The following is a 25,604-nucleotide window of genomic DNA, read 5'->3' on the forward strand; positions in this document are numbered from 1 at the left end:
CTAGTTCATTGTAAAATATATTAAAAATCATCATTTTATTTCAACGTAGGAGTCAAGAACTTTATTATAGACTCTGCAGCCCCGCTAGCACTATATGGCTTGTTTTGAAATTTTGAAAATAAATTGTAACCTTAAAGGGGTTGTTTGGGATGAAATAAAAATTAACCCCTAAACTAAACCCTCTCCCCCACCTAACTTCTAATTTGTTTATATTGAAGAAAAAAAAAAATCTATAAATTACCCACATCCCTGGAGCGATCATCCGGTGACGTTCCATTTCCCAGTTTATGAAACAGAACCATTACTCCCCTCCTCTTCCATCATACATACATACCTTCCTCTCCGGGAACGGCTCCTCCTCTCTTCAAGCGCTTGTACAGTCTGAAGGAGCCTGTAACACACGCGCACTCCTTCTCTACTGCACAGGCGTCTGAGCTACATCGGGTCTGTGTACGCACTTGCAGAGAGGAAGACAGGCGTCTCCAGGCTGAGAATAGTGAAAGAAAAGGAGGCGCTGTCTCCCAGAGAGGAAGTAAGTATGATGCGGTGGGAGGGATGAGTTAGTTAGGTGGGAAGGGCTAGTAGTGGGTGGCATAGCTAGGGAGACAGAGAGGCAGTGAAACGGAGCAAGAGGGGGGGGGCAGTGAGAGGGAGGGTGTGTAAGCTACACAGCAGGAAGTTACACCAAGTAAACAAATGCAGAGGATACCAGGAGCTCCCACAGAAACCACTCAAAACATTGCTAAAGGTATATGAGTGCACTTATTAACCCATTACTAGCACTAACATTCTCCAGGGAAGATTTATTACCGTCCCTGCCTTCCCAATTGCTGTGTACACAGCTATGGGCGCTGCCATGATGCAGTTCCCTTCTGACTCAGTGGTCACATGATCAGATGGGATCAGAGGCTGCGAGAGCTGCTGAGTCCTACAGGACCCAGACCAGCTCTATAGTTATGGGCAGGAGGCTCTATTTCTCCTGCAACTGGGGCTTAATTTACCTAAAATACAGTGATCAGATGTCCCTAAAGGTCTATTATGACCTTATGGGGACACTGTAAAAATAAAAAAAAAAATAAAAAATAAAAAACTCAACACCATACCCTTATCACAGTTTCTAGCCCCACCCTCGGCAACACCATACAAAATAAAAATTACCGTACTGGAGAGGAAAAACTGTTTTAGGCTAAGGCCCCATATTGCGGAAATGTTGCTTCTTTGGTTGGAGATTTTGTTGCAGTTTTTTTAGCCAAAACCAGGAGCGGATTGAGCAGAAGGGAGAAATATAATAACCTCCTATATATTTCCCATTCCTTTTGTAGCCATTCTTTTCTTTGGCTCAAAAACTGCAGCAAAAAAAAAAGTTGCATTTCCACAATGTGGTCCTCAGCCTTAAGCTAAGGCCCTACGTTGAGGAAACGCAGCTTTTTTTTTTTTGTTGTGTCGTACTAATAACCAGCATATAACAAGTATATGAAAATCTGTCCCAGCAGGTAATAAATGCTTTATAGGTAACCACAGTAGGATATTCATATTTCATAGGATTTTCCCTATGTATGCTATTCACTCTTGGTATTATCAGACATTCCATGCAATTATCATTTCTGCTAAATTTCACGACTTTACCCAAGTGTCATAGCGGTCTGCTTTGGCATGTGGTCTTGTTTTGCTAGTGTACTGGCTACTAGGGTGCAATGTCTCCCTTGATGATAGAAGTGAATGACAACAGTGCTGTTCCTTTCCTTTACCAATGCCCTTGAGGGACACAATACTATTAATATGCCTAAACAAAAACAGTAGAATCCTAACAGAGCCCTCACATGTGAACAGAGTCCACTGAGATCTGTTACAAACTATCCTGTGAACATAACCTTAGGCAACCTAACTCAGGTATAAGGCAATAAGTGCTTATATTCATAGTTTAATGTAAAGATGTGCAGTTTCCTATATATATATATATATATATATATATATATATATATATATATATATCCGCTGTGTGGAATGTAATGTTTTACTTGCACATGGCGAAACATTCAGGGGTAGATTGTACTTATCCAGGCCACATTGCTATATATATATATATATATATATATATATATATATATATATATATATATGCACTATATATGTGCTGAAGCTCTCTGCTAGGAGGCTATATTTGGTAAGTGCTGTCTGAGCAATCATCCAGGCATTATTATGTACCTGAAGGACAGAAGGCTGCAGCCCACTGACCTATGTCATGCACATGTCCCTAAGGTTCAGGTGACATCACGTGGCTGCAGCATCTCCACCACCAGGTGCCCTGGCCTCCAGCACTACTTACTGTGTACTGCTCCTGTAGTTACCTCAGTGCCCCGGAAGATATCACAGGCAGCACACAGTGCCCTTGTAGCGTGAAGTCTGCACCGTGCGGGGACTACGAGGTGATAATGCAGCAGTACGTGGAGGTGCTATTATGCAGCTATTCCTGAGCATGTTACCACTGACCTCTTCATACTGGAAAACCAGCTGCTGCTCTCCTGACTGTCCATACTGAAGCATGGCTTTCTAGCCACAAGCCAGCCCCCTCCTCTTCCTCCCCTCTACCAAGTTCACAGACAGCCCGTCCAAGTGTCCTCTCCCCACCACCTATTTCCTCTATACAGCGCTCGTTACCCGCTAGCGGCCTCCAGCGGTGCAGCGTGGGACTGCGCAGTGAAACGTGGCTCCATGTAACACAGCACAGCAGAGCGGACTGAGCGCAGACTGCAGGCGCTACAAGGGACGACCCCTCTGAACACTAGTTCATGGAGCTAGAATGAGGGAAACAGCCATGTCATGCGCAGACTGGCCACACCCTGAAGGGGTCGCACCTGCCCGAAGGTACAGTGTTAGTAATACCAATTGGGTGCCCACAATGGTGGATAGTCATGGATGCAGATTAGCCACTTTTCTGCGTAAATATTTGCAAAAGCGATAACCGCACCATAAATGAGTGCGCATGAGTTAGGCCTCATGCACACAGCTGTACTTTTTGTTGGTGTACTTTTTTTTTATTTTATTAATTTCTATTGCTTGTATACATGTCCATGTGGGGGACTTCAATGCAGTCCACAAAACTTAGTGCAGGTCCTAATCCTGTCCATTTAGCAGTCCGGGCTCATTCATTCAAGTGGCAGTGGTACACATGGCCATATTAAAATGAAGGAACTCCAAGATGGGTATATGTGTGATATACATAGCAAATACACTCGTGCATGATGTCATAGCGAACACTTTCGTGTGTCCAATTACATTCCAAAAAACTGCGCTCTGTAAACTACATGGTGGAAAAAAAATAAATTAATTTAAAAAAAAATTAAAAATTGTATTAGAACAGCTGCTGCTTTGTGTCACTCCAGCGTGACTATTGTAATAAATGAGCCTAGATGGAGGTCATCTTAATGTCACACTGAATTCTCCTTCAAAGTCTGATGTAAAGCGTATACAGGGTCTGACAAATACCTCACTCACTTCTCTGATTTCCTCACCTTTGCCCACATGTACAGTGAAAGCAACCTGAAAAGCCAGATCTAGAGTAGTATGCACAGAGCCTGTATATGGCAACACACATAGGCCAGTTCCATTATACGCGGCTTTTCTCTGTAGCAGCATTGCTCCAAATATATGGCATCTGATAGAACAAGATATACTGTTTTCCTGCTGATTCGTATGACAGAAATAAATCTCTGTATGGCTAGGGCCCTACATAGCAAACCAGAACCAGCAGAAAGCGATGTGGGAAAAACCATGGCGAAAACACATTGTGATTTTTCCCACAATATTATTCACAGAAAGTCAATTTTCTGTTTCAATTATGCCTATATGGAAAACGCCAATGCTTCCGTAGGTATAATTGACATGCTGCGATTTACAAAAACGCAATGGTTTCTGAAATCGCAGCATGTCTGCTGTGGATATTTTTTTGCAATGTGTGGATGGGATTAGCCAGAATTCCATCCACTTTGCAGGGACTATAAAATGCCACAGCAAAATCGCAGCGTTTACGCTGTGGAGCCCCGACCAAGGTCTGTGTATCCAAGTAGAGGTATAGGTCAACAGTATCAGATCAGTGGCGGTCCAACACCCATGATCAGCTGTTCACAGCAACTGCTGTCAATGAAATTACACAGTGGACAGACCCAGAAGCAGAGTGCGCCATCCATTGTGTAGTGACAGTGCCAGGTTACTGCAGCCCAGCTCCTAATTAATTAAAGAGGTTATGCAAGGGTTAGTGCCGCAGTACATACACATGGCCATACAGTTTATATAGCAAGTGAGCAGTGTATTGAGAACAGCACAGCCACAATACCGGTGATAGGTCAGTGACTCCTGGGATGACTGCATATCTAATATTGATGGCCTCTCCTAAGGACAGGCCATAAATTTTAGAAAGTGGATAATTGAAAAGAGTGCCAAGCCGTAAATAATCCTACAAAGCCACTACACAATGGACGAAGCAGTCTGCCATGTAGTTCCAACACCTGGCATCTCCACTGATCCGCTATGAACAGCTGATCAGTGGGGGGGTGATGTGTCAGACCCTCCAGCAATCTAATATTGATGGTGTATCCTAGGCTAGGTTATAAATATCAGAAAGTTGGATAATTCATTTTCCACATGACTTTACAGTTGACCAACTACTAGTTACAATAGGGAGAACTGCTAGTGCTACACAGCAACTGTGGGTAAGACACACGCTGCATTACCAAAGATCACAGTGGCATGGGTTGCAGTGCAACATGGAATTTGCTAGAAATCCAAACCTGGATTTCTGGTGAATAGGATATTATGGTTATGGCAACTTGCGGGTGACAGCTCCACTACATTCACTTTCATTTGTAACAATATCGTGGTCAGCATGAAAGCTCTGTGGTTAGCACTAGAGATGAGCGAGTACTGTTCGGATCAGCCGATCTGAACAGCACGCTCACATAGAAATGAATGGACGTAGCCGGCACGCGGGGGGTTAAAGGGATTCTACCACTAAAACACATTTTTTTCTAGTTAACACGTCGGAATAGCCTTTAAAAAGGCTATTCGTCTCCTACCTTTAGAAGTGCTCTCCGCCGCGCCGTTCGTTCAAAATACCGGTTTGTACCGGTATGCTAATTAGATCTCTCGCAGCGATGGGGGCGTCCCCATCGCAGGAGCAGCGATGGGGGCGTCCCCATTGCAGCTTGAAAACCAACCGCAGCACCGCCTCTATGGTCTTTGGTATCCTCCCCTTCCTTCTTCAGCGTCCTGTCAGACGCCTGCGCAGTACGCTCTGTTCGGCGAAGATTACCGAACGTACTGCGCATGCGCGAAATTGCGGTGCCCGCACTATGGCTGGGACCGCAATTTCGCGCATGCGCAGTACGTTCAGCAATCTTCGCCAAACAGAGCGTACTGCGCAGGCGTCTGACAGGACGCTGAAGAAGGAAGGGGAGGATACCAAAGACCATAGAGGCGGCGCTGCGGTCGGTTTTCGAGCTGCAATGGGGACGCCCCCATCGCTGAGAGAGATCTAATTAGCATACCGGTACAAACCGGAATTTTGAACGAACGGCGCGGCGGAGAGCACTTCTAAAGGTAGGAGACGAATAGCCTTTTTAAAGAGGACCTTTCACCATATCTGGGCACAGGCAGTGTTATATACTGCCAGAAAGCTGACAGTGCGCTGAATTCAGCGCACTGTCGGCTTTCCCGATCCGTGCCCGGTGTAAAGCACTATCGGTCCCGGTACCGTAGCGCTTTACAGTCAGAAGGGCGTTTCTGACCATTAGCCAGGAACGTCCTTCTGCCTCGCGGCGCCTATCGCGCTGTGCTGTGGAGCGGGGAGGAACGCCCCCTCCCTCTCCTGATAATACTCGTCTACGGACAAGCTGTGTGAGCAGAGGGAGGGGGCGTTCCTCCCCGCTCCACAGCACAGCGCGATTGGCGCCGCGAGGCAGAAGGACGTTCCTGGCTAATGGTCAGAAACGCCCTTCTGACCATAGAAGAGCTACGGTACCGGGCCGTAAGCTCTTCACACCGGGCACAGATCGGGAAAGCCAACAGTGCGCTGAATTCAGCGCACTGTCAGCTTTCTGGCAGTATATAGAACTGCCTGTGCCCAAAAGTGGTGAAAGGTCCTCTTTAAAGGCTATTCCGACGTGTTAACTAGAAAAAAATGTGTTTTAGTGGTAGAATCCCTTTAAGCGGCCAGCCGCCGTCAAAGCGGAAGTACCAGGTGCAACCATTCATTTCTATGGAGTGTGCTGTTCGGATCGGCTGATCCGAACAGTACTCGCTCATCTCTAGTTAGCACTACAGCCTTGCAGTGCAGGAGTCCTGAGTTCGAATCCTGCCAAGGACAACATCTGTAAGGAGTTTGTATGGTCTCCCTGTGTTTGTGTGGGTTTCCTCTGGGTACTCCGGTTTCCTCCCACACTCCAAAGACATATTGATAGGGAATGTAGATTGTGAGCACTGTATGGGACAGTGACTGTCAATGTCTGTAAAGCGCTGCGGAATATGATGGCGCTATATAAGTAACATAATAAATAGCAATGCAGCCATCAGCCTTGTGATATGTGTTAAAGTCAAAGTCACCAAGTAGTTTTAATATACTTTTCCCACTGCAAGTCCACTTAAGGCATTTAGTTATAGGAAATTGCTTCTGGGAGCTCCGCAAACCACTTGTTACCAGCAAAGGAAGAGCTGAGTTCAGTTTTGTGTTAGGTGGCATCAATGGTTCCAGTTATGGACAATAGACAGGTGAAGTCAACTTAGTCATCAATTGTGCCCAACTCTGGCCAGATAAAATTGATGTACGTGAACACTGTCTGACAGAATTTATAGAATAAAAAAAAATTGGGGCAACACGGTGGCTCAGTGGTTAGCACTGCAGGCTTGCAGTGCTGGAGTCCTGGGTTTGAATCCTACCAGGAACAACATCTGCAAGGAGTTTGTATGTTCTCCCCGTGTTTGTGTGGATTTTCTCCCATTCTACAAAGACATACTGATAGGAAAATAAATGTACCTTGTGATCCCTCTATGGGGCTCACAATCTGCATAAAAAAAAAAAAAAATCAATGAAAAAAAAAAATTATTGTAAAAACCAATATGTGATTACAGCTTTGCTTATTATTTCTCTTTAGAATGTACAGTACTCTCAGGGCTCGTTCGCACAGCGGAAAAGTTTTGACGCTGTGTGGGGTTTTTTTGGCGCGGCATCCCACTCCTGATTAGGCCTGAATGAATGGGCCTAAACAGGAGAATCCGCGGCAAGATAGATCACGTTGCTTCTTTTTTCCGCTACTAGCTAGCGGGAAAAAAAAGCGAGCGGCTCCCATTGAAGTCAATGGGAGCCATTTTTGCAAGCAGATTTTGAGGCGGTTACCACCTCATAATCCGCCTGCAAAAAACTCTGTGCGAACATACCCTTAGGGTTCATTCACACGGAGGAAAATGGCGCTGAATTTGGTGTGGAATCCGCGTTAGATTCAGCACTGACAAAAAAAGCCTCCCATTGACTTCAATGGGTTCCTTGCTGAATTTGGTGTGGAATCCGCCTCAGATTCAGCTCTGAAAAAAAAGCCTCCCATTGACTTCAATGGGTTCCTTTTTCTGCTAGAAAAAGGAACCCATTGAAGTTAATGGGAGGCTTTTTTTTTTGGCGCTGAATCTGATGCGGATTCCACATCAAACCGGGTAGCCATGACTGAAAGCCAGTGCACTGCACCGGCATCCAGCCGCGCACTCCTCTCCGGATTAGGCCCAATGAATGGTCCTAGTCGGGAGGAGGGAGTGTCTTCAGGCCGAATCGCGAGGCGAAACGGCCTGAAGAATGAGAATCTCGCTTCTTTTTTTCCGAGAGCCGGAAGAAACATCTCCCGGAAAAAAGAACTGACCGGCTCCCATTGATTTAAATACGAGCCGTCTTTTTGGTCAGGATTTTGAAGTCGTATCCGCCTCAAAATCCTGACCAAAAAACTTTGTGTGAACTTGGCCTCAAAGAAGCTCAGGGTGCAGCAGCAGCAGCAATTATTTGCATGGCATGTCTTTTCTAGAAGCCTCATCCTACCCTGCCTCTTTTCATACATTAATACAAGGGTCCTCAAACTGCGGCCCGCGGGCCACATGCGGCCCACCAAGCACTTCTGTCTGGCCCCGCCGACAACGCCGGCAGGCGTGCATTTATAATGAAGCTCCTGGGGAGCTCGGGCCAGGCCATGGAGCGCACTTCACTTTACTTATTGGAGGGCACCACTCCCGATGTCTGTACGACCTGCTCTGCCTCCGGCCCACTGTTTAAAAAGTTTGAGGACCCCTGCATTAATATGTAGAAAGTAAATCAGCTTTAAAAGTGAAGAAGAAAACTTATTTCTTTAATAAGATATATTACAAACTTTCTTGTGTTAACATGTACAATTAATTTATGCAAAACTGTTTATAACTGGAGATATGCTTTAAATAGAAAAAAGGAATTTGGTGCTCAATTATATGTCGGTAACGCTGGTTTTATACTAGCTACAAGTTTTTCAAACTAGGAAACAAGGCAAGTTGTCCATTATAGTGTATTTACTTTTCATTTGCCACCCATTTTTTTTTCGCAAATAAAAACAGATGCTGAAGTAGTAGAAGTCTGATCACCGGTAGATAGTGTTAGTCCAATCTGCCTGTGATGCTGTCAGTTATTCAACTGAAATGGCAGGAGCTGCCCAGCAATTCATATAAATAGTTTTTTCCTCCCCTTGCCCCTTCGCTCTACTACACTGAAGTGCTTAACATTCAGTGACAAGTTTTATGCTGTTAGTACACGAAAAATGGATGATGCATGGATGGCGAAGTATGGCACATTGATCAGACAGGGAAGGCACACTGAAGCACACTAGGGTATATAAAGGCCTATTTTTAATAGTTCGCAAACTGGATAGTTAGTGTGAATGCAGCCTTACTTGCTCCTTTAAATCTTTGGAAAACAAAGAGCAAGTGATCTTCACCTAAAGCGATCCTGTCAGGTGTTTTCTCTGGTTCTAGCTGACAGCAGTACATTAAAGAGAACGTGTAGCTGAGCTCAGTTGTTTATATGTTTTTTGGGGGATTTGGAGAAGGATTTTTGATACAACAGTGACATTCCTCAAAGGATAACTGACAAATTATGTGTATACACAGAAGGCTGTCACTCTGGCTGCGTATCCAGGGCTTTCTGTCATTGTCTCTCCTACAATTTCTGTCACAATTTGGGGCTGTTCATACAGTTGGGCTTCAGCTTTCCATCCTTCAGCTTTCCATTCAGCATCCTCAACAAAACTTGAGAGTTGAGAACAATTCTGGGTGGACTTGGAGTCTAAAAAGAGTTACCGACTCCTACTTCTAAATAAAATGATTAATTATATTATAACATGTAATATTAGATGTATACGTTATTGCATATTTTCTTTAATTTCTGAATTGTTTTTTTCTTGCTTTTTTGTGAATTAGACGAGCTTTACTGCTTTGTCAGCCACTTGTGAAGGAGTCTGAGACAGCCGGGGAAAAATAGAACAGGTGAACTCTGCCGATTCCACAGCCCTGGTTATGTAAAAAGTGTCCAGCACTACCTCCTATTGAGGAGGCAATACCAGTGGGAATCTAGAGCGGATTTTGAGACAGAAATTCAGTAATATGAACATACCTTTACTCTGCTTTTGACTTTCAACTATTGCTTCAAAGCATATATACCTATATATTGTAGATCTGCACTTCTTTACCTGGATTATATCCTGCTCTCAGATAGGTCACTGTCGCCTGACAGGTTTGCTTTAAATCCATGCTTATACAAATGTAGCAGCCTCCAAACAAATGTTTGGTAAATTCCGTTAATAGCTATTTGTGTAGTTGTTACAACACAAAGTTACTGAGCAATGTGCTACATTAATGACATAGTGTGCCACGCTGGTTATTTTGCCAAATGTTACATCTGTATAATGAAATAAAATGTTATTTCTTAGTAAACCTGGACTTGTAATGTAGATACGATCGAAGTAGTGAAGATATAGGGGGGAACATTTTACTATAGTGATTTCTCAATTTATTCTTAATATATAGTAATTACATTTGCACAACAGGTGGATTTTTACAAGTAGAAAACATAAAGTGGACTCTCTGACTTACCCGAGAACATACAACGGCTCCATAGCGCTGAAGACTTAGTACATAAAATGGTGACATATAAATGGAAGTCGTCATCCTTCCGCGTGTCACCTTTGTTACTTCAGTTATCAGTGTTCTGCCAACTACTTACTTGGAAGTTATAAAACATAGATAACAAGATGAAGGTGCAGCAACTTTCCTACACTTATGTACAAAACTCTTCTGCTCCGTATACATTTTCTTAAGTTTAGAGAAAGGTAGCTGATACTGGACAACACTAGGAAGAACATAAAGCCAGTGTTCTCCAGGTAAACATGGAGCTATGACAGCCCTACAGGCTTCAAAGGCAGACTCAATTTATATGGGAGCTCTGTGAGTATCACAAAATAGCCACGTCAATACTGATATGTTCACACGTTCGAGCTCAGCAGAATATGCTGTCCAGTAATGTAAACTTGACTGATAGCGGTCTCAGTAAGACAATGAATACAGATACAAAGACTTTCATGCAAGTTGTGCTGGGAAAAATATGTAAATAAGGTTCCTGAAAAGGAGAAGGAATTTCTGGATAAATACCCGGTGGGCGGTGGTGGGGACGCACAGGGCTGCGATTTACATCCCAACTCTCAAAATGTGCCTTTTATGGAGTAAGGAGTATATTAGCATAAAAATAATAACTGATGCATGGCAGGGCTTTTGATGGAGTTATTCTGTATATTTTTATAGACGGTCTCAAGTAATCCACTTTTGCAAACCAGTTTTCTTGTTTTATGTGAATTAAAGGTGCTTTTGAGGTAGTGAAAAAGTTTACTCAAGAGGGCTCAGCATAGGGTTGCAGTTTAGAATATATTATGGAAGGACTTCCCTGGAACCCAGAGACAAAAAAAAAAAAAGTCACAGCCTATGAAATGGTTAATGGAACAATTACAACAAATTTGTGAAGTACCAAACGTTACGTTCTATATGTAATTGAGCATTTGCAGACTGTGGCTACAAGGATTTCCCTGCTGAAGGCTTTTAAGTCCCCACATTGTGGAAATGCAGATTTTTTTGTTACAAAAAAAGTTTGCAACAACAAAAGCACCTTTTCCGCAACGTAGGGCCTCAGGCTAAGGCTCCACGGGCTGGAACCGCCATGCTAAAGCACTGCGGGAACAACTACGGCGTGAAAGCATCGCGGTTCTTCCTGCAGCGCTTTGAACAGAAAGTTCACGGCGTTTCCGTAGATATAATTGACATGCTGCGATTTTCAAAACCGTGACAGCTTTGGAAATTGCAGCGTGTCCGCGCTGCAATTTTTTCCGCAGAGTGGGCATGGGATTCGCACGAATCCCATCCACTTTTCAAGTACTGTAAAAATGCCACGATTTTTACCGCAACATTTCCGCCACGGCCAAATTGCGGTGTTTCTGGCCTGTTGGTCCCCGGCCTCAAGGTGATTTCTGGGCAAAGGATATTGATGGCCTATCCGTAAGATAAGTCATCAATATCAGATCAGCGAAAGTCCAATACCTCAGATCTCTGCTGATCAGCTGCAATATTGAGAACAGAGTCAGAAGAAGTTAGCTTCTTAGGGGGTTTATTGCACATACAATATATAGCAATATTTGTCTAATGCAGCATGCTGTATATATGCTGCATTTGCATTACACCTTGTAATGCAAGTTATACAGTAACAAGCCTATAATATGGCGATACCCATGGGCTGAACTACTTAGTTGCAGCCACTGCAACTTAATAACCTAGACACTATGGTTAATAGGGACACTCGGCAGGTATCTGTTGTATAACATAACTAGGAACTGGGATGCCTGGGAGGTCCTGAGCCTTCTTAATACCCCCTGCCCAACATCATGATGTATTACATGTTAGGAAGGGGTTCAACACACATGAAATGGCAATTTTATTAACAAAAAGTTGGTCAACATAACCAATTTGAAAGTGTAATGCAGGTTGTGACACATGTTTCAAATAAGGGAACTTGCACAGTCACCAATGTGTCACAACATATGTCACTAAAGCTGGTCTAGCTTTAAGCTACAAATTGGCTAATATGGCACCACTTTATTTATATATACAGTATATGTGAGCCAAAGTGCTCAGCTCTTCACATTAGAAAGCTCAGATACAACTAAAGGGTTGTTCAGGATCAGAAATACACTTGTCCATGGGCCACTGCATATCTGATATGACAGCTCACATGCATTTAAGTGAATGGACATGATCTGTAATACTACACACAGGTATGATCAGACATGGCACTGTATTTAGAAGAAAACATTACGACTGGGCAGCGGGAACTGCTATTATATTCTGCGGTCTCTCAACAGTAAAAAGCACTGAAATTTCACACATTGTGGTGTATCTAGGTTAAGATTCAGTTTTTCCATTTTTTGATGAGTAGGTGGGGTTTCCCTGGAAAGGGATTTTGGCTTGAAATAACTATTAGGCCTCATACACATGACTGTGTGTATTGTCCGTATGTTAGCCATGTTTTTCACAGCTAGCACACTGGCCAATTCATTTCTGTGGTCAATATACACAACTGTGTTGTTTCAGGAGTCATTATATGGGGCGGTGATTCCGAAGCAAAGATTCCTATTTACGACCCTGGACACCCTGGAGGTACAGGCTGCATAGGGACATCAACAATGTGCAATCCATGTGGTTCAACTACAGACCCAGGTCATACACACTGTCATGTGCTTCTGGCCTTAGGTGGCATAAACTAGACAAAATCTAGTGCATTTTCGCATTTGTCTTTTAGTAAATGTGGAGCAATATTTTCATTCAATTTCAGCTAACATAGACCTTAAACCACATTTATCAAGAAGCACATTATAGTGAACTACAAATTCAAATGTGCATAAGGGACATTCAAAGCCTCAAAATTCTTGATCCTCGTTGTATAGAGTCTACACACTACAAAATGTTTACACAAGCAGAAGTAAAAGTTTTTAGTTTTATTTACGTGTCACGCAAGGTGATGCAGTGGCGTATGTAGCCAAGAATGACATATTGTGCAATGAGACGATATGCTGAAGGTTTCAAAGCTCTCTTTCCAAACGTCAAGGTCAGTGTGTTAGTTTCACACATAAGGAAATAGAACACCATAGTCACACATAAAAGTCACACACAAAGTCTAGAACCTGCTGTCTTGAGAGAGATCTGTGATTTATTTATTTTGTGGTTTTTGTTGTATTGGAACAAGTACAAGGAAAGTTTTAAGTATAAGTCTACTATACATGGAATACATATATCATGGAGTCACCACAATGATTCTATTCCCATTATAACTAAAAGAAAAGTTTAACTTAAACCACTTGCAGAACTGCAAAACAATATGAACAAGAGTCATCAACGTTCCACTAACTAATGCACATATAAACATTTGTGTAGTTATTACATTATGTCCATTTATTCCACCATATAACTATGTAACTAGGCACGTTTGCCATTCAAAAGCAAGCAGCTTTCCTTATTGTGCTCAGACCTTTATTTTTCGGTGTCAGGGATCCGTTTAGCTGCATCATGTCCTGTATTTACAGCCCAGTGTACCTGAATCTCCTATATTATGTTCACTTGGGTTCTTCTCTGATATTTGTTTGCTATTTTACAGTTATTTGGGGTAGAATTACATATAAAGAAACCAGTGGTAGTATTAATGTATAAGGGCAGACTGCTTTGTATTGAAAATTGCCCCTGCGTCAAAGAGAAATGCACAATGTGCTGCAACAATAATGGGGCTATTGGCATAAGAAACTGACATGACATCACGTATCAAAACATATTGACCCGCAAGACTATGCAGATATTTCAACTTAAAGCATACCTGAGTTTTCATCATATGTTTAAATAGGTTTAGGGATTTGCTGGGCAATATGCTTTCTGGATGTATAAGCATTCTTACAATAGGTTCATACTAGTGTTCATCTTTCTGTTCTTCAGGTCTACTTGGGGACCCAAAGAATAGAAACCTAATCCGCTTAAAAAGCAGGTTATCCACTGAAAACCACGGACCCCATAGACTATAATTGGATCTGTTGGCTTTCCACCTAAAAAATGCGTAGAGAAAAGTCCTGCAGGGAGGAGTTCGAACACAATACAACCATACATGGTTTTCTATTTGTTTTTCTGCCACTAATAGTTCCATTATAGCTACAGTACATTTAGCATTACTGTCTAAGGCAGGGTCATGTACAATAAGGAGCAGTCGGCCCCCCTGCCCTATCCACTATAACTGCTATTGTTAGAAACTTGCTGAGAAAAGCTGTGACCAGAATATAGGAGATCCAGGGACAGTGGCCTGCAAATACAGGACATGATGCAGCTAAAAGGTTCTTTGGCACAGAAAAAGAGAAATCTGAGCACACAGAAAGCCGATTACTGTCTACGATGAATATCCCAGTAGTAATAACACATGTATTCAGAAATAAATATAATCACTTTGACCTCTGAGAAACTTCTGTTCTCTCGATGCTCTGTGTGAAGAAAGACAAGCTCCTCCCACCAGTACTCATATTAAACCTGTCTTACTTTTTTAATGGTATGTATGGACAGACGTTCCCTAATAACAGGGAATGTACTGCAAAATAGCTAGAAGGGAGACACCTCGTGGCAGAGACCTTTTCAGGCAGAAAACAGAAACAATTAAAGTGTATTCCATTTTGATCCAGAATCACATGTTCTATTAAATGCAACTAAGTTCTCAGAAAAGTTGTCTGTATAAGTAATTTTTTCTGCATTTCAGTCTTTTGCTCTGATCCTATGATGGATCAGAACAACAGTCTTCAATTATGTCAATGTGAACACAGTCTAAAACTGCCATTTGCAAACTATTTTTAAACAGTGCCAATCATGCTGATTTTTCTGGCTGCTAGCTGTAGAATTACCCTGCAATAAATTTATACACCATAGATTTTTGGCTGAAATTCTAACAATTGTCCCATTCATGTGTGTGCTTGCTAAAGAAAAAAAATCTTATTCAGATGAAAAGAACTGATTTCTAATCACAATTTCTGCGCAAATCTTCTGCATATAAACATATACCTTAAAAGTAGCCCTTTATAGGCATAATAGATTTCATTATTCAATGTTGCCTTCACAGTAAGGCTGTGTTCACACAAGAGCTTGGATTCCATTCGGGGATTCTGTTTCTGAATCTGCTTGATTTTTTTCCGCTTGACTTTTCTCCCCACACTTTTGGGAAGAAACCCAGCGGACCCCACTATAGTCTATGGGATGTGCGGGTTTCCATGGGTGAGCGTTTTGTAAGCAGATTGGGCTTCTGTTTTTTGGGTTCCCAAAAAAAATCGAAGAACACAAGTGTGAACCTAGAGTATGGACTGGATTCAAATTGTTCAGTGATTTTTATGGGGTTTTTTTATTGACTTTTTTTTTTAACATGTTTTGACCATATAATACTTTAAAGTCTATTGCTGAATGTGTATACATTGCATCTCGGTTTATTATTTTCTTTTTCTTACCACTTAAAATTTATGTCATTTATTTACAAGAATTTAAAAATTCTTTAAAAAAAATTAAGCGGGAAAATTTAGGAGAATGTGGGCCAAATATTTAGGAGATCAGTGTCCCAAATATGTCTATGGTAAGCATATACAATCTAGACATTTGCCAGAACAATATGGGCCACTAAACCACCAGCTTGTCCTCTTGAGCTAGTTATTTAGTCCCAACTTGTCTCTGGTAAGACTATTCATCCCGTACACTTAATAAGAGCTAAGTTATTCACATGCACATTTCTTTAATGAAGGTTTGGCAGTACATTTCAGCTTTACTTAAGGCTGAGGAATCAGAAAAATAAAGCTACTTCCTTCTTAATTATTGTAAATCATATAATCAATGACCATATTATACAGTTTACAGTGCCTGAGAACTTCCTGGACAACCACTGTTGATGGTAGGCAGGTAGACCAGTCCAACAGATTTGATACTAATGGATTCCAATAAATATAAGCCATCACAACTGTTAAACTGTAAAACTCCTTAAAGATAACACATATCCACAGGCATGACATTCTTCTAATAAATATAATATCTACTTACCTTATTGTGGTGGTCAGGGGTTCTGTTTCCGGTAGTGATGATAGGGATGGAGTCTGTGATCCACTACTGGTGAGACTACTCTTTCTTGGGCTTTTAAAGGAGCCAACAGCACCCTCATCATCAGAAGAGTTGTCCTCAGAAGAACCCAGGATAAACCTTGAGAGGGGTGGCTTTCTTACATTTGTGTGTCTGTGTTCAGAAAAACCTCCTTTGGAGGGGGCAAATTTCAACTGCTTTTGCTCTGGTTTTGCAGAAGAAGGTGGTAAAGATGACCCTATATTTTGTGTCTCACTGGTTGATTTAGTTTCTATTTGTGTATTAGAACCTTCTGGTACTGATGGGCCAGCAGCTTCATCAGGCTGTAAAGTCTCTGTACATGAGCTGTCTTTATCCATGACTCTTTCATATATATCAGAACATAGTCTGTGTTTCCTACACTGCAACTTCCATGTTTTCCAAATCAGCCATAACACTGCCAGCAATGAAGATGAGGCCAATAGCACCATTCAGAAGCCTAAAAACAAATTGACATGTGGTTGTATAAACAGTAGGAACCATAATGCTACACATATAGCAATTGTAGAAATTTTCATTATACAAACAATAACAATAAATAGCAGAAATTGCCAACTTTTCTTCCACACCAATAATAGTGCTGTGTAGGGGCTATTAATAAGGATAGAAGCATACCTTTGTGACCACAAACCAATTACCGTATATACTCGAGTATAAGCCTAGTTTTTCAGCACAGTTTCTGTGCTGAAAAAGCCCCCCTTGGCTTATACTAGAGTCAAGCAAAAAAAAAAAAATAATATTTTTATTTTATTTTTTTTGGGGGGGGGGTCTATGACCAGCCGAAATAGTAATGTATAGAATCTCCCGTAAAATAGTGGGGAAAAGAAGAAGCTTTAAAAAAATATAATAAAGAAATAAAATAAATAAAAGTTCTAAATCACTGCTTTCCCTAGAATACATATAAAAGTAGAAAATGACTGTGAAACACATACACATTAGGTATCCCTGTGTCTGAAAGTGTCCGGTATGCTGAATATAAGGTCTGCAGTGCTCCTGTTCCGTCGGAAAGGGGTTAATAGGTGAACTGCAGATACCCTATATTCAGCCGGGCTGAATTCCAAGTGGGGGAGAAAAAAAACCCAGTCCTCAATCTCAGGGAAGGGGCAGACAGACAACCAAAACACCCCCTCCCCTTTCCCAGCAAATACTGCACCCAAAAACTCCGACCATTTTAATTTTTGAAATTTTCCAGTAGCTGCTGCGTTTCCCCCCCTTCAGCTTATACTTGAGTCAATAAGTTTTCCCAGTTTTTTGTGGTAAAATTATGAGCCTCGGCTTATATTCGGGTCGGCTTATACTCAAGTATATACAGTAAGTAATGCAGAGAAAAGCTTCATTTATGGCTAGGCAAATCAACTGGCAAATGCACCAGGGGTGAGTCTGACCTGCCAAATTTACCTACAGTTCACCTCTGGGTTTGCAGCCCAATGATGCTTCTGTAGCTGTGAATGACATTTTTAGTCTCTGCTCTGTAAGGCTGGGTTCTCACTACCGTAGGTCTCTGACAGAAGTGTCCGTAGCTAATGTCCGTTCAAGATTTTAGCGTTTAGATTTTTCCGTTTACAAATTACATTAATTTAAATGGGATTTGATCTTGTGTCCTTTAGTGTCCGTATACACCCATGTCCGTTTTTTCAAGCGGACAGAAAAATCCTGCATGCAGGACTTTTCTGCCCGCTTGAAAAAACAGACATGGTTGTAAACAGACATTTAAGGACACAAATGGACACTAAAGGACACAAGATAAAATCCCATTTAAATTAATGGAAATTGTAAACGGAAACAGCTAGTGTCCGTTGCTAAGATCTTGAACTGACATTAGCTATGGGCACTAGCTGTCAGACACCTACGGTAGTGTGAACCCAGCCTAAGGAAACCTTCACACGGAGTTTACTCTCCGCTCATTCTGAACGTAAACTCGTTCAAGAGTGAGCGGCATTAAAACAGATCCCACTGACTTCTATGGGTGCCGGCATATGCGCACTACCCATTGAAATCAATGGAAGGGTTTTTTACCTATTGCTTTCAATGTGATATGCGCGTATCACATTGAAAACAATAGGTAAAAAAGCCTCCCATTGATTTCAATGGGTAGCGCACGTATGCCGACACCCATTCAAGTCAATGGGATCTGTTTTAATGCCTCTCACTCTGAACGAGTTTACGTTCAGAATGAGCAGAGCATAAATTCCAGTGTGAAGGCTCCCTAAGAAGGCAAATATCCCAAATCAGGCCATGCTCCTGGTGCACTTGTAGGTTCATTTGCAAAGTTCTAAAAATGTGATTATGTCTACATTGCTTCATAGATTTATGACCACAAATATATGCTACTCCTATTAAAAGCCACTTCATAACACTATTATTGGTTTTGTAAGTATTTTGGATCCAAAGAGTCCTTCTAACAATAATTCCCTTTTAGGCTGGGGCCCCACGGGCTGGAAACACTTCGATTTGCCCACGGCGGAAATGCAGCGGGAAAAATTGCAGCATTTTAGCGAATCCCATGCCCACTCTGCAGTAAGAACTGCGGTGCAGACTCGCCGCTATTTCCAAAACTGGTGTCGTTTTGGAAATCACAGTATGTCAATTATATCTACAGAAACGATGGCGGTTTCCCTATAGATATAATTGTAACAGAAAGTCCACGGAGGAAACTCAGCGAACGTTTGGTTTAAAGCGCTGCAGGAAGAACCGCAATGCGTTGCTGCTGCAGTTTTTCCCACAGCACTTTATTGCTGCGGGTCGTCCGTGCAGCCTTCGCCTTTAACGGGTTTTTCATCCCCAAATGCATTTTGATGTCCTATCCACTTAACAGATCATCAGTGTCTGATCTGTGGGTGACCAATACCTGGACCCTGTATAGACCAGCTGATCTGGCTACCTCAGGTCACCAGAAGCTGCAACAGGGGACGAGTACAGAGCTGTTTTAACAATAGGACCAATGCTGCACATCAAGTCTTATGGTAGTGGGACAGTCCTGCATTTAGAGTGCAGTCCTGCTGTTCCAGGCCGCCCGATATGTCACAGCTCCAACTCATCTGCGTCTTGGGCACTGATGAGTGAAGTACAATGGTGATGGAGGGAGCCAGCAGCAGAGGCAAAAGAGTACAGAGGAGAATGGAAAAGTAAGTATTAGGTGTTTATTTTTTCTTTATTTGATACTGGAGTGGATGCCACCAGGAAGGGAGAAATGTTATAAGGGAAGTGTGGCAACCTGAAAAGGGGACATTATTCTGAGGGACAAAGGGGAAGAGAGACATTATACTGTAGGGGCAAAGTGGAGAGGGGCATTATAATATAATGTCTGAAGGGACACCGGGGTGGAACAGATGTATGAGGGGCCACTGAGGGGAACCTATTAGTGTCTGATGCCTCTGCAGGGGCATTAGTGTGATGGGCCACTGAGAGGCATTATATTTTATGGGGGCCATTAAGGGGCATTATACCATGTGGGAGCCTCTGACGGGGCATTATAATTTTTACGGATCGGGTAATTCTGAGGTGTTGAGGGGTGAACTCATCATGAAACCTTTGCACAGGACCCACCAATGTGTTAAAACGTCTCTGGACGGAGAGCAGAAGCAACTCAGCTTCTTTTCAAATAACAGGATCAGAGATCCAGTTCTAGTAAGGCCACTATACAGTGGATGGAGCAGACTGCTACAGCTCTATTTCCATTGGAGTATATTCCAGGGCAGTCAGTTCAACTGATCTGTGCAGGTTCTGGGTGTCAATCCCTACAGATCAGATAGCAAGGACTATTCTGTGGGTTGAACTTCAGTATGAGAAACATGTTTGAGGCCAGAAAACGCCTTTAAATATGCCACATATTCACCTTACTGTGATGCTCAGTCCCCCTCCGCTGTCCAAAACTCACTTCTTATCAGCTGTTAATGACACATTGTGGTCCAATTATCTAATCCAATCCATATAACTATAATAGGAAATGGCATTATTAGTAATCCTTTCTTTAATGAGAGAATTACTAATTATAGTAATAGGAGTACCAGCAGGGCCTGAAGAAATATCCAAATTCCCCACCAATGACAAATCTTCCAATGGTATTTTGGATTGTAGTAAGCAATAAAACTATATTTCTCATATACCAAAATGCCCAACCATACTAATTACAAAGTATCTGTGTGTAGTTATCTATCTTGTGATATAATCATATTGGTAAAAACTAGATCACTAGTCCAAAAGCTGTGCGTCCAATGATTCAAGGACACAGGCGGACAGAAACTTCCAAATGGACTAATGCCAGAGATGGAGTCTAGACACAAAATTCAACATGTAACCAAACACACATGACCTTGTCACGCTACAATTGTAATAGTTATGAAATGATGAAGAACCGGAGCTAAGTCACATTACACAAACTCTTACGACACACATATGTAATTGAGAATGGAACTTTACTGCCACTGATTTCTCATTACAAATAATCCCTGCATTGTTCCATGCAGATTACTTCGGTCCTCACTAAAACTGACCAGACTTGTCAGTATACAGAGTACAAATGGTGTTTAACAGAATGCAATGTGAGGCTAGTTTCACACTTATACTGGTCAGACCTGAACAAAGGAGAGCCTGTCTACCAAAACGGCTATTATAGTTCATGGGGTCTGCTGGGTGTCCTTCGGCTTTCTGACATTTTTATACTGAAACTGACAGAAAGAAAAGTCCTCTCTGTGCAGGACTTTTCTCCCTGCCAATTTTCAGTGGAGTATGGAGCAGACTCATTTCGTATATAATGTGAATTTTTTTAAAAAAAATGAAATGGTGGTATAACAGGGGTCATGTCTATTATGCTGTGGATTTCCCACCGATTTTTTTTACCACTGATTTTTCCCTCTGCAATTTATCGCACCTTAAGAAATCAACCTGGGCGTAGATTTCAAGAGACTCTGAGACAAATTTACAATGGTGGCTGTACCAGAACCAAGAGATAAAATGTGTCAAAACCTGGTACAATTTGGAGTATCTAGTTTCAGACACATGGCTTTTTTAGGGAAAGAGGACATGGCTTAAAGTGAGTCTGTCACACCTGTCTGGTGTGTGCACCAGTTTTCTGGCACACAAGGTTATCATAAATGAACCCAGGGGCATAACTACCGCCATAGCAGCGAGGGCAGCTGCCACAGGGCCCGGGACCCGGCCCGGGACTTTGCAGACCCCCGAGTATAATGATTGGCGGACCGGGAGAGGTAAGGGAACGTAACAAACACTGTTACTTACCTCTCCACGATCCTGCCAGGCCTCCTATCGTCTTGTGTGACGTCTCTGACGTCACATGAACCCGGCCTGCTTCCCGGGTCATGTGACGTCCAACGTCATAGAACAAGGACGGCAGCGGAGAAGACAGTGTAGGAGCCGGGGGACAGGTAAGAAACAGTAATTTTTTATGTTTTTATTCCCCCGGGTCTCCGATTATTATACTCTGGGGTCTGAAAAGACCCCAGATTATAATAATTGTTTATGGGTGTCCACTATGGGCTATAATACTGTGTGCAGGGGCCACTATGGGGTATAATACTGTGTGCAGGGGCCACTATGGGACATAATACTGTGTGCAGGGGCCACTATGGGACATAATACTGTGTGCAGGGGCCACTATTGGGGATAATACTATGTGCAGGGGCAACTATGGGGGATAATACTGTGTGCAGGGGCCACTATGGAGCATAATACTGTGTGCAGGGGCCACTATGGGGGATAATACTGTGTGCAGGGGCCACTAATGGACATAATACCGTGTGCAGGGCTTACTAAGGGACATAATAGAGTGCGGAGGAGGGGGTCGGTCGAGGTCGTCGGTGTTGGTTGGGGGCCCATGTCAAAAGTTCGCCACGGGGCCCCGCCATTCCTAATTACGCCACTGAATGAACCCCATAGTAATTTTATAGTACAGCTAATGCATACAGTGATGTCTGGTACAGGAATAATGACTGTTATGACATCATAGCACAAGGATAATGCACATACAAAAAGATCACTATGACGTCACTGTGGCATATGTAATGATGTAATATGCAGGCATTATGATGTCCCAGTAATAGAAGCACATTCAGTTTTCCATATCCCCTTCCATTACCCATAGCTATCACTAACTGCACTCTAGGACTCGGTGAAAATGGGCCCCCTTTACTGACCCCTTAGTTGTTGGATCCTGTAGCAATGCTATGTCTGCTACCCTGGTAGATATGCCAGTAGCTGACAGCCAAAAGCATTCAAGATCCTCTAATTTATTACACTGAATTCCTATGAAAGTAAATATCCAACAAATTTAGCATCTAATTATCAATACAATATTATTAATTATACAGGGTAGTATTTTGAAGTCAGAGTTGGTAACTACCCCACCCTACCTAAAATTGGTCTTGACTGACTCCACGGTCCTATCAATATGCAAATGAGGTCTAAGGCACCGATTCACAAGAGGATACACTCCTGGATTCAGATGACCTTAACCTATCTATCTACAGGGCTGGATTGATATACTGGGTTCTGATTACAGACTCCTATTAATGTTCACACTGCCTCTTACTACATATGTGAATAGAGCTGTAGTGTAGAAACAAAAACTGCGCTAAAAAATGTATTTTAAAATGAGAATAAGGCCTAACACACAGCCAACATTAGAAACAACAGCAAACCGACATGATCCATTGAATGTTATCCTCACATGAACTGTGTAGACTATTCTATGGTTATTCTAGCAAGCAGTTTTAATCAGGATCTATTAGTACGGTATTATTTTGTGAGAAGCATGACAGTATTATTTATGAGACCTGTACAAAAATAGAATTAAACAGCGTCATATTGGCAGCATCACTTAGGATGGGGTACATTTTGTTCTGTACACAAAGTTCGTCAAACATTGGTTATGACTGTTTCTTCCCATTCCATGTCTGTTCACCAAGCAGTAATATCGGTAATAAGCATGTGCCATGACTTTATAGTGGCTACATTGTTTTGTGCTGGTTTCTGAACTAATCATTATTTTCTTTATCACTTGTTGGTGAAGGTGAAAAATAAATCCCAGGCAGCACTTGTGTTCTGGATTTTAACAGGCAATGACAAGGCAGCTTAAAGACAGTAGTTCTGGGTCTTTAAGGGCCCGTATACACAGAGTAAACGCGTGTGTATTTTGGCAAAATACACGTGTAAAAATAAGACTCCCATTGACTTCAATTACATTTTACACGTGTATTTTGCCGTGTTTTTTACACGTGTAAAAAATGTCATTGAAGTCAATGGGAGTCTTATTTTTACACATGTATTTTGCCAAAATACACGCACGTTTACTCCGTGTAAACGGGCCCTTAATAAGTTTTATGGTTTTACTCCTCTTTTACAAATAGCAGCTTGTTTTACTATTGTGGGGGAACAAAAAAAAACAACATTTCCTGATTCAGATATTGTTTTGTTTTTTTCATATTAATCTTGATTATAATACTTCCACTCGCATTGCTCTTGTAATGGCGTGCTTTTTACATAGATCTGACGTTCTCTGGCACTGGTTCAGTATTCTACTGTTGCAGCAATATTGTAAGCCTAAACACAGAAAATGGTGTTCACATACAAATCTCACTAGTTCCTTCATCATTTTAGTAGATCAGTATTAATATCTATTATACAGGGAATATGTCTGTCACGGAGCAAAGGTATACGTCTTCCTCCGGAGGATATCTTGAATCAACAGGGACGCAAGAGGTCGGGAGACAACAGCAATTTATTGTAATCCACAAAGTTAGTAGCCGGCGGCGGTCACATCAACCGTAATAACAATAAGTCCACAGAAGTCACAATCCAATGATAACTTTGGTTCCTTGGTCCTGTAACTAAATCTTGGCTCTCTACAGAGCTGTGCACAGGCCGGCTAACTCATACTAACTCCAGCTACATCTATATACTAAACTGTTACTTCCTATACCTGGGGGTGGGAAGGGCTGAGCCACAGATCCTTCCCCCCTCACCTATGCCAAGGAGAGCAGACTCCCTGTCTCTTTTGAACAATGCACAGTCCAACATCTTCTTGGAGACACGGATCAGATTATCTCCACCCATTGTCCTCACTGGTCCTCACTAGTTAGAGGTATTTGCATACAATGTGCTAACACACTAGACCCGAATCAGCCAACTACACATTGATGTATATAACAGGTTAGAGAATACATTCCACATGAAATATATATTACACATTGCCTATAGTATAGACTCTAACCATCCCGTGACAACCCCTCCCCCTCTCAAAACATGTGCATGACACAATTGGCCTACACAGGTAAATTGGGGAATGCACATCAGTCTCTATAGCTCATATTTCCTCCTGCCGGGATAACCCATCTGTGTTCTGGTGTTGGTTCCCTCGGCGGTACTGAATGGTAAAGTTGTAGGGTTGAAGGGCTGGCATCTGTCAGAAAATCCGGTGGATCCATGTTGGCTTCTCCCTGAGCTTGGCTTCGGGTCACTGCTCCCACAAAGTGGCACTGTAGATTTCCAACATCGTTGCCTAACAGAACATCGGCCGGCAGCCCGCTCATCACACCAATTGTGCATCGTTTTGGTCCATAACCATAGTCGAGTTCCACGGTAGCTTTAGGAATACGTCTTTGAGTACCCCCTGCCAACTTGATAGAAATGCCAGGGCCCTCCTCTAGGGCCTCGGGTCGCACAACTCGGGGGTCCGCTACCGTTAGGAAAGCTCCCGAGTCCCGGAATCCAACAACTGTTCGGCCATCCAGTAGGACCTCCTGCACGTGCTTCCGCTGAAGGTTTGCGGGATGTGTGGCGGAAGGCTGAATCCCATAGACCCCTGGAGGTGGAACAGATGTGTCATTCATGGAGTCATCTGGAAATGGGGCCAAACTTTCTGTCCTAGGAGTGGTTCCCAGGTAGTGAATAGGCCGGGATGCCACGGTGGCCCGTGCCCCCATGTTAACAGGGCAACTAGCTTGCAAATGTCCAGGCCGCCCGCACCCAAAACATCTGCGCTCTAGCATTCTTCCAGTAGGTCGTTGTCTAGGGACAGGGTTGTTCATAGCTGGAGGCCGATGGGCTGGGACAGGGGTAGAGGGGGAATTGTAATCCTGAGGCCGGGCACGAAAGGTGGTTGGCTGGCTGAAGGGTGTCTGGCGGACTGTGGTAGTTTTCCGCTCCTCTGCAAACAACCTCTTCCACTGCGGCTTGATGGTCAGGCCCTCATCTGCAAGAGAAGCAGCTTGCTCAACTGTGGCTGGGTTCCGTTCCAGCACCCACTCACGGATCTCAGCGGGGCACTGGGAAAAGAACTGTTCCTTAAGTATGACTTGGAGGATCTTATCGACTGTGACAGCCTC

The 25,604-nt window shown here is 42.6% G+C and overlaps 1 protein-coding gene across 3 annotated transcripts in view; it reads right to left on the bottom strand.

Annotated features, from left to right (window-relative positions):
* Window positions 1-25,604, bottom strand: part of ACACB (acetyl-CoA carboxylase beta) — a 109,082-nt gene that overhangs the window by 79,044 nt on the left and 4,434 nt on the right. For all 3 annotated transcript variants that reach the window (XM_075276571.1, XM_075276570.1, XM_075276572.1), the window contains exon 2: window positions 16,189-16,702. In XM_075276571.1, coding sequence (XP_075132672.1) covers window positions 16,189-16,694 — 506 coding nt within the window. In that variant the 5' untranslated portion in view covers window positions 16,695-16,702. The remainder of the gene's footprint in view (window positions 1-16,188; window positions 16,703-25,604) is intronic.

The sequence above is a fragment of the Leptodactylus fuscus genome, chromosome 1 (genome assembly GCF_031893055.1).
Source record: "Leptodactylus fuscus isolate aLepFus1 chromosome 1, aLepFus1.hap2, whole genome shotgun sequence".
NCBI classification, from domain to species: Eukaryota; Metazoa; Chordata; class Amphibia; order Anura; family Leptodactylidae; genus Leptodactylus; species Leptodactylus fuscus.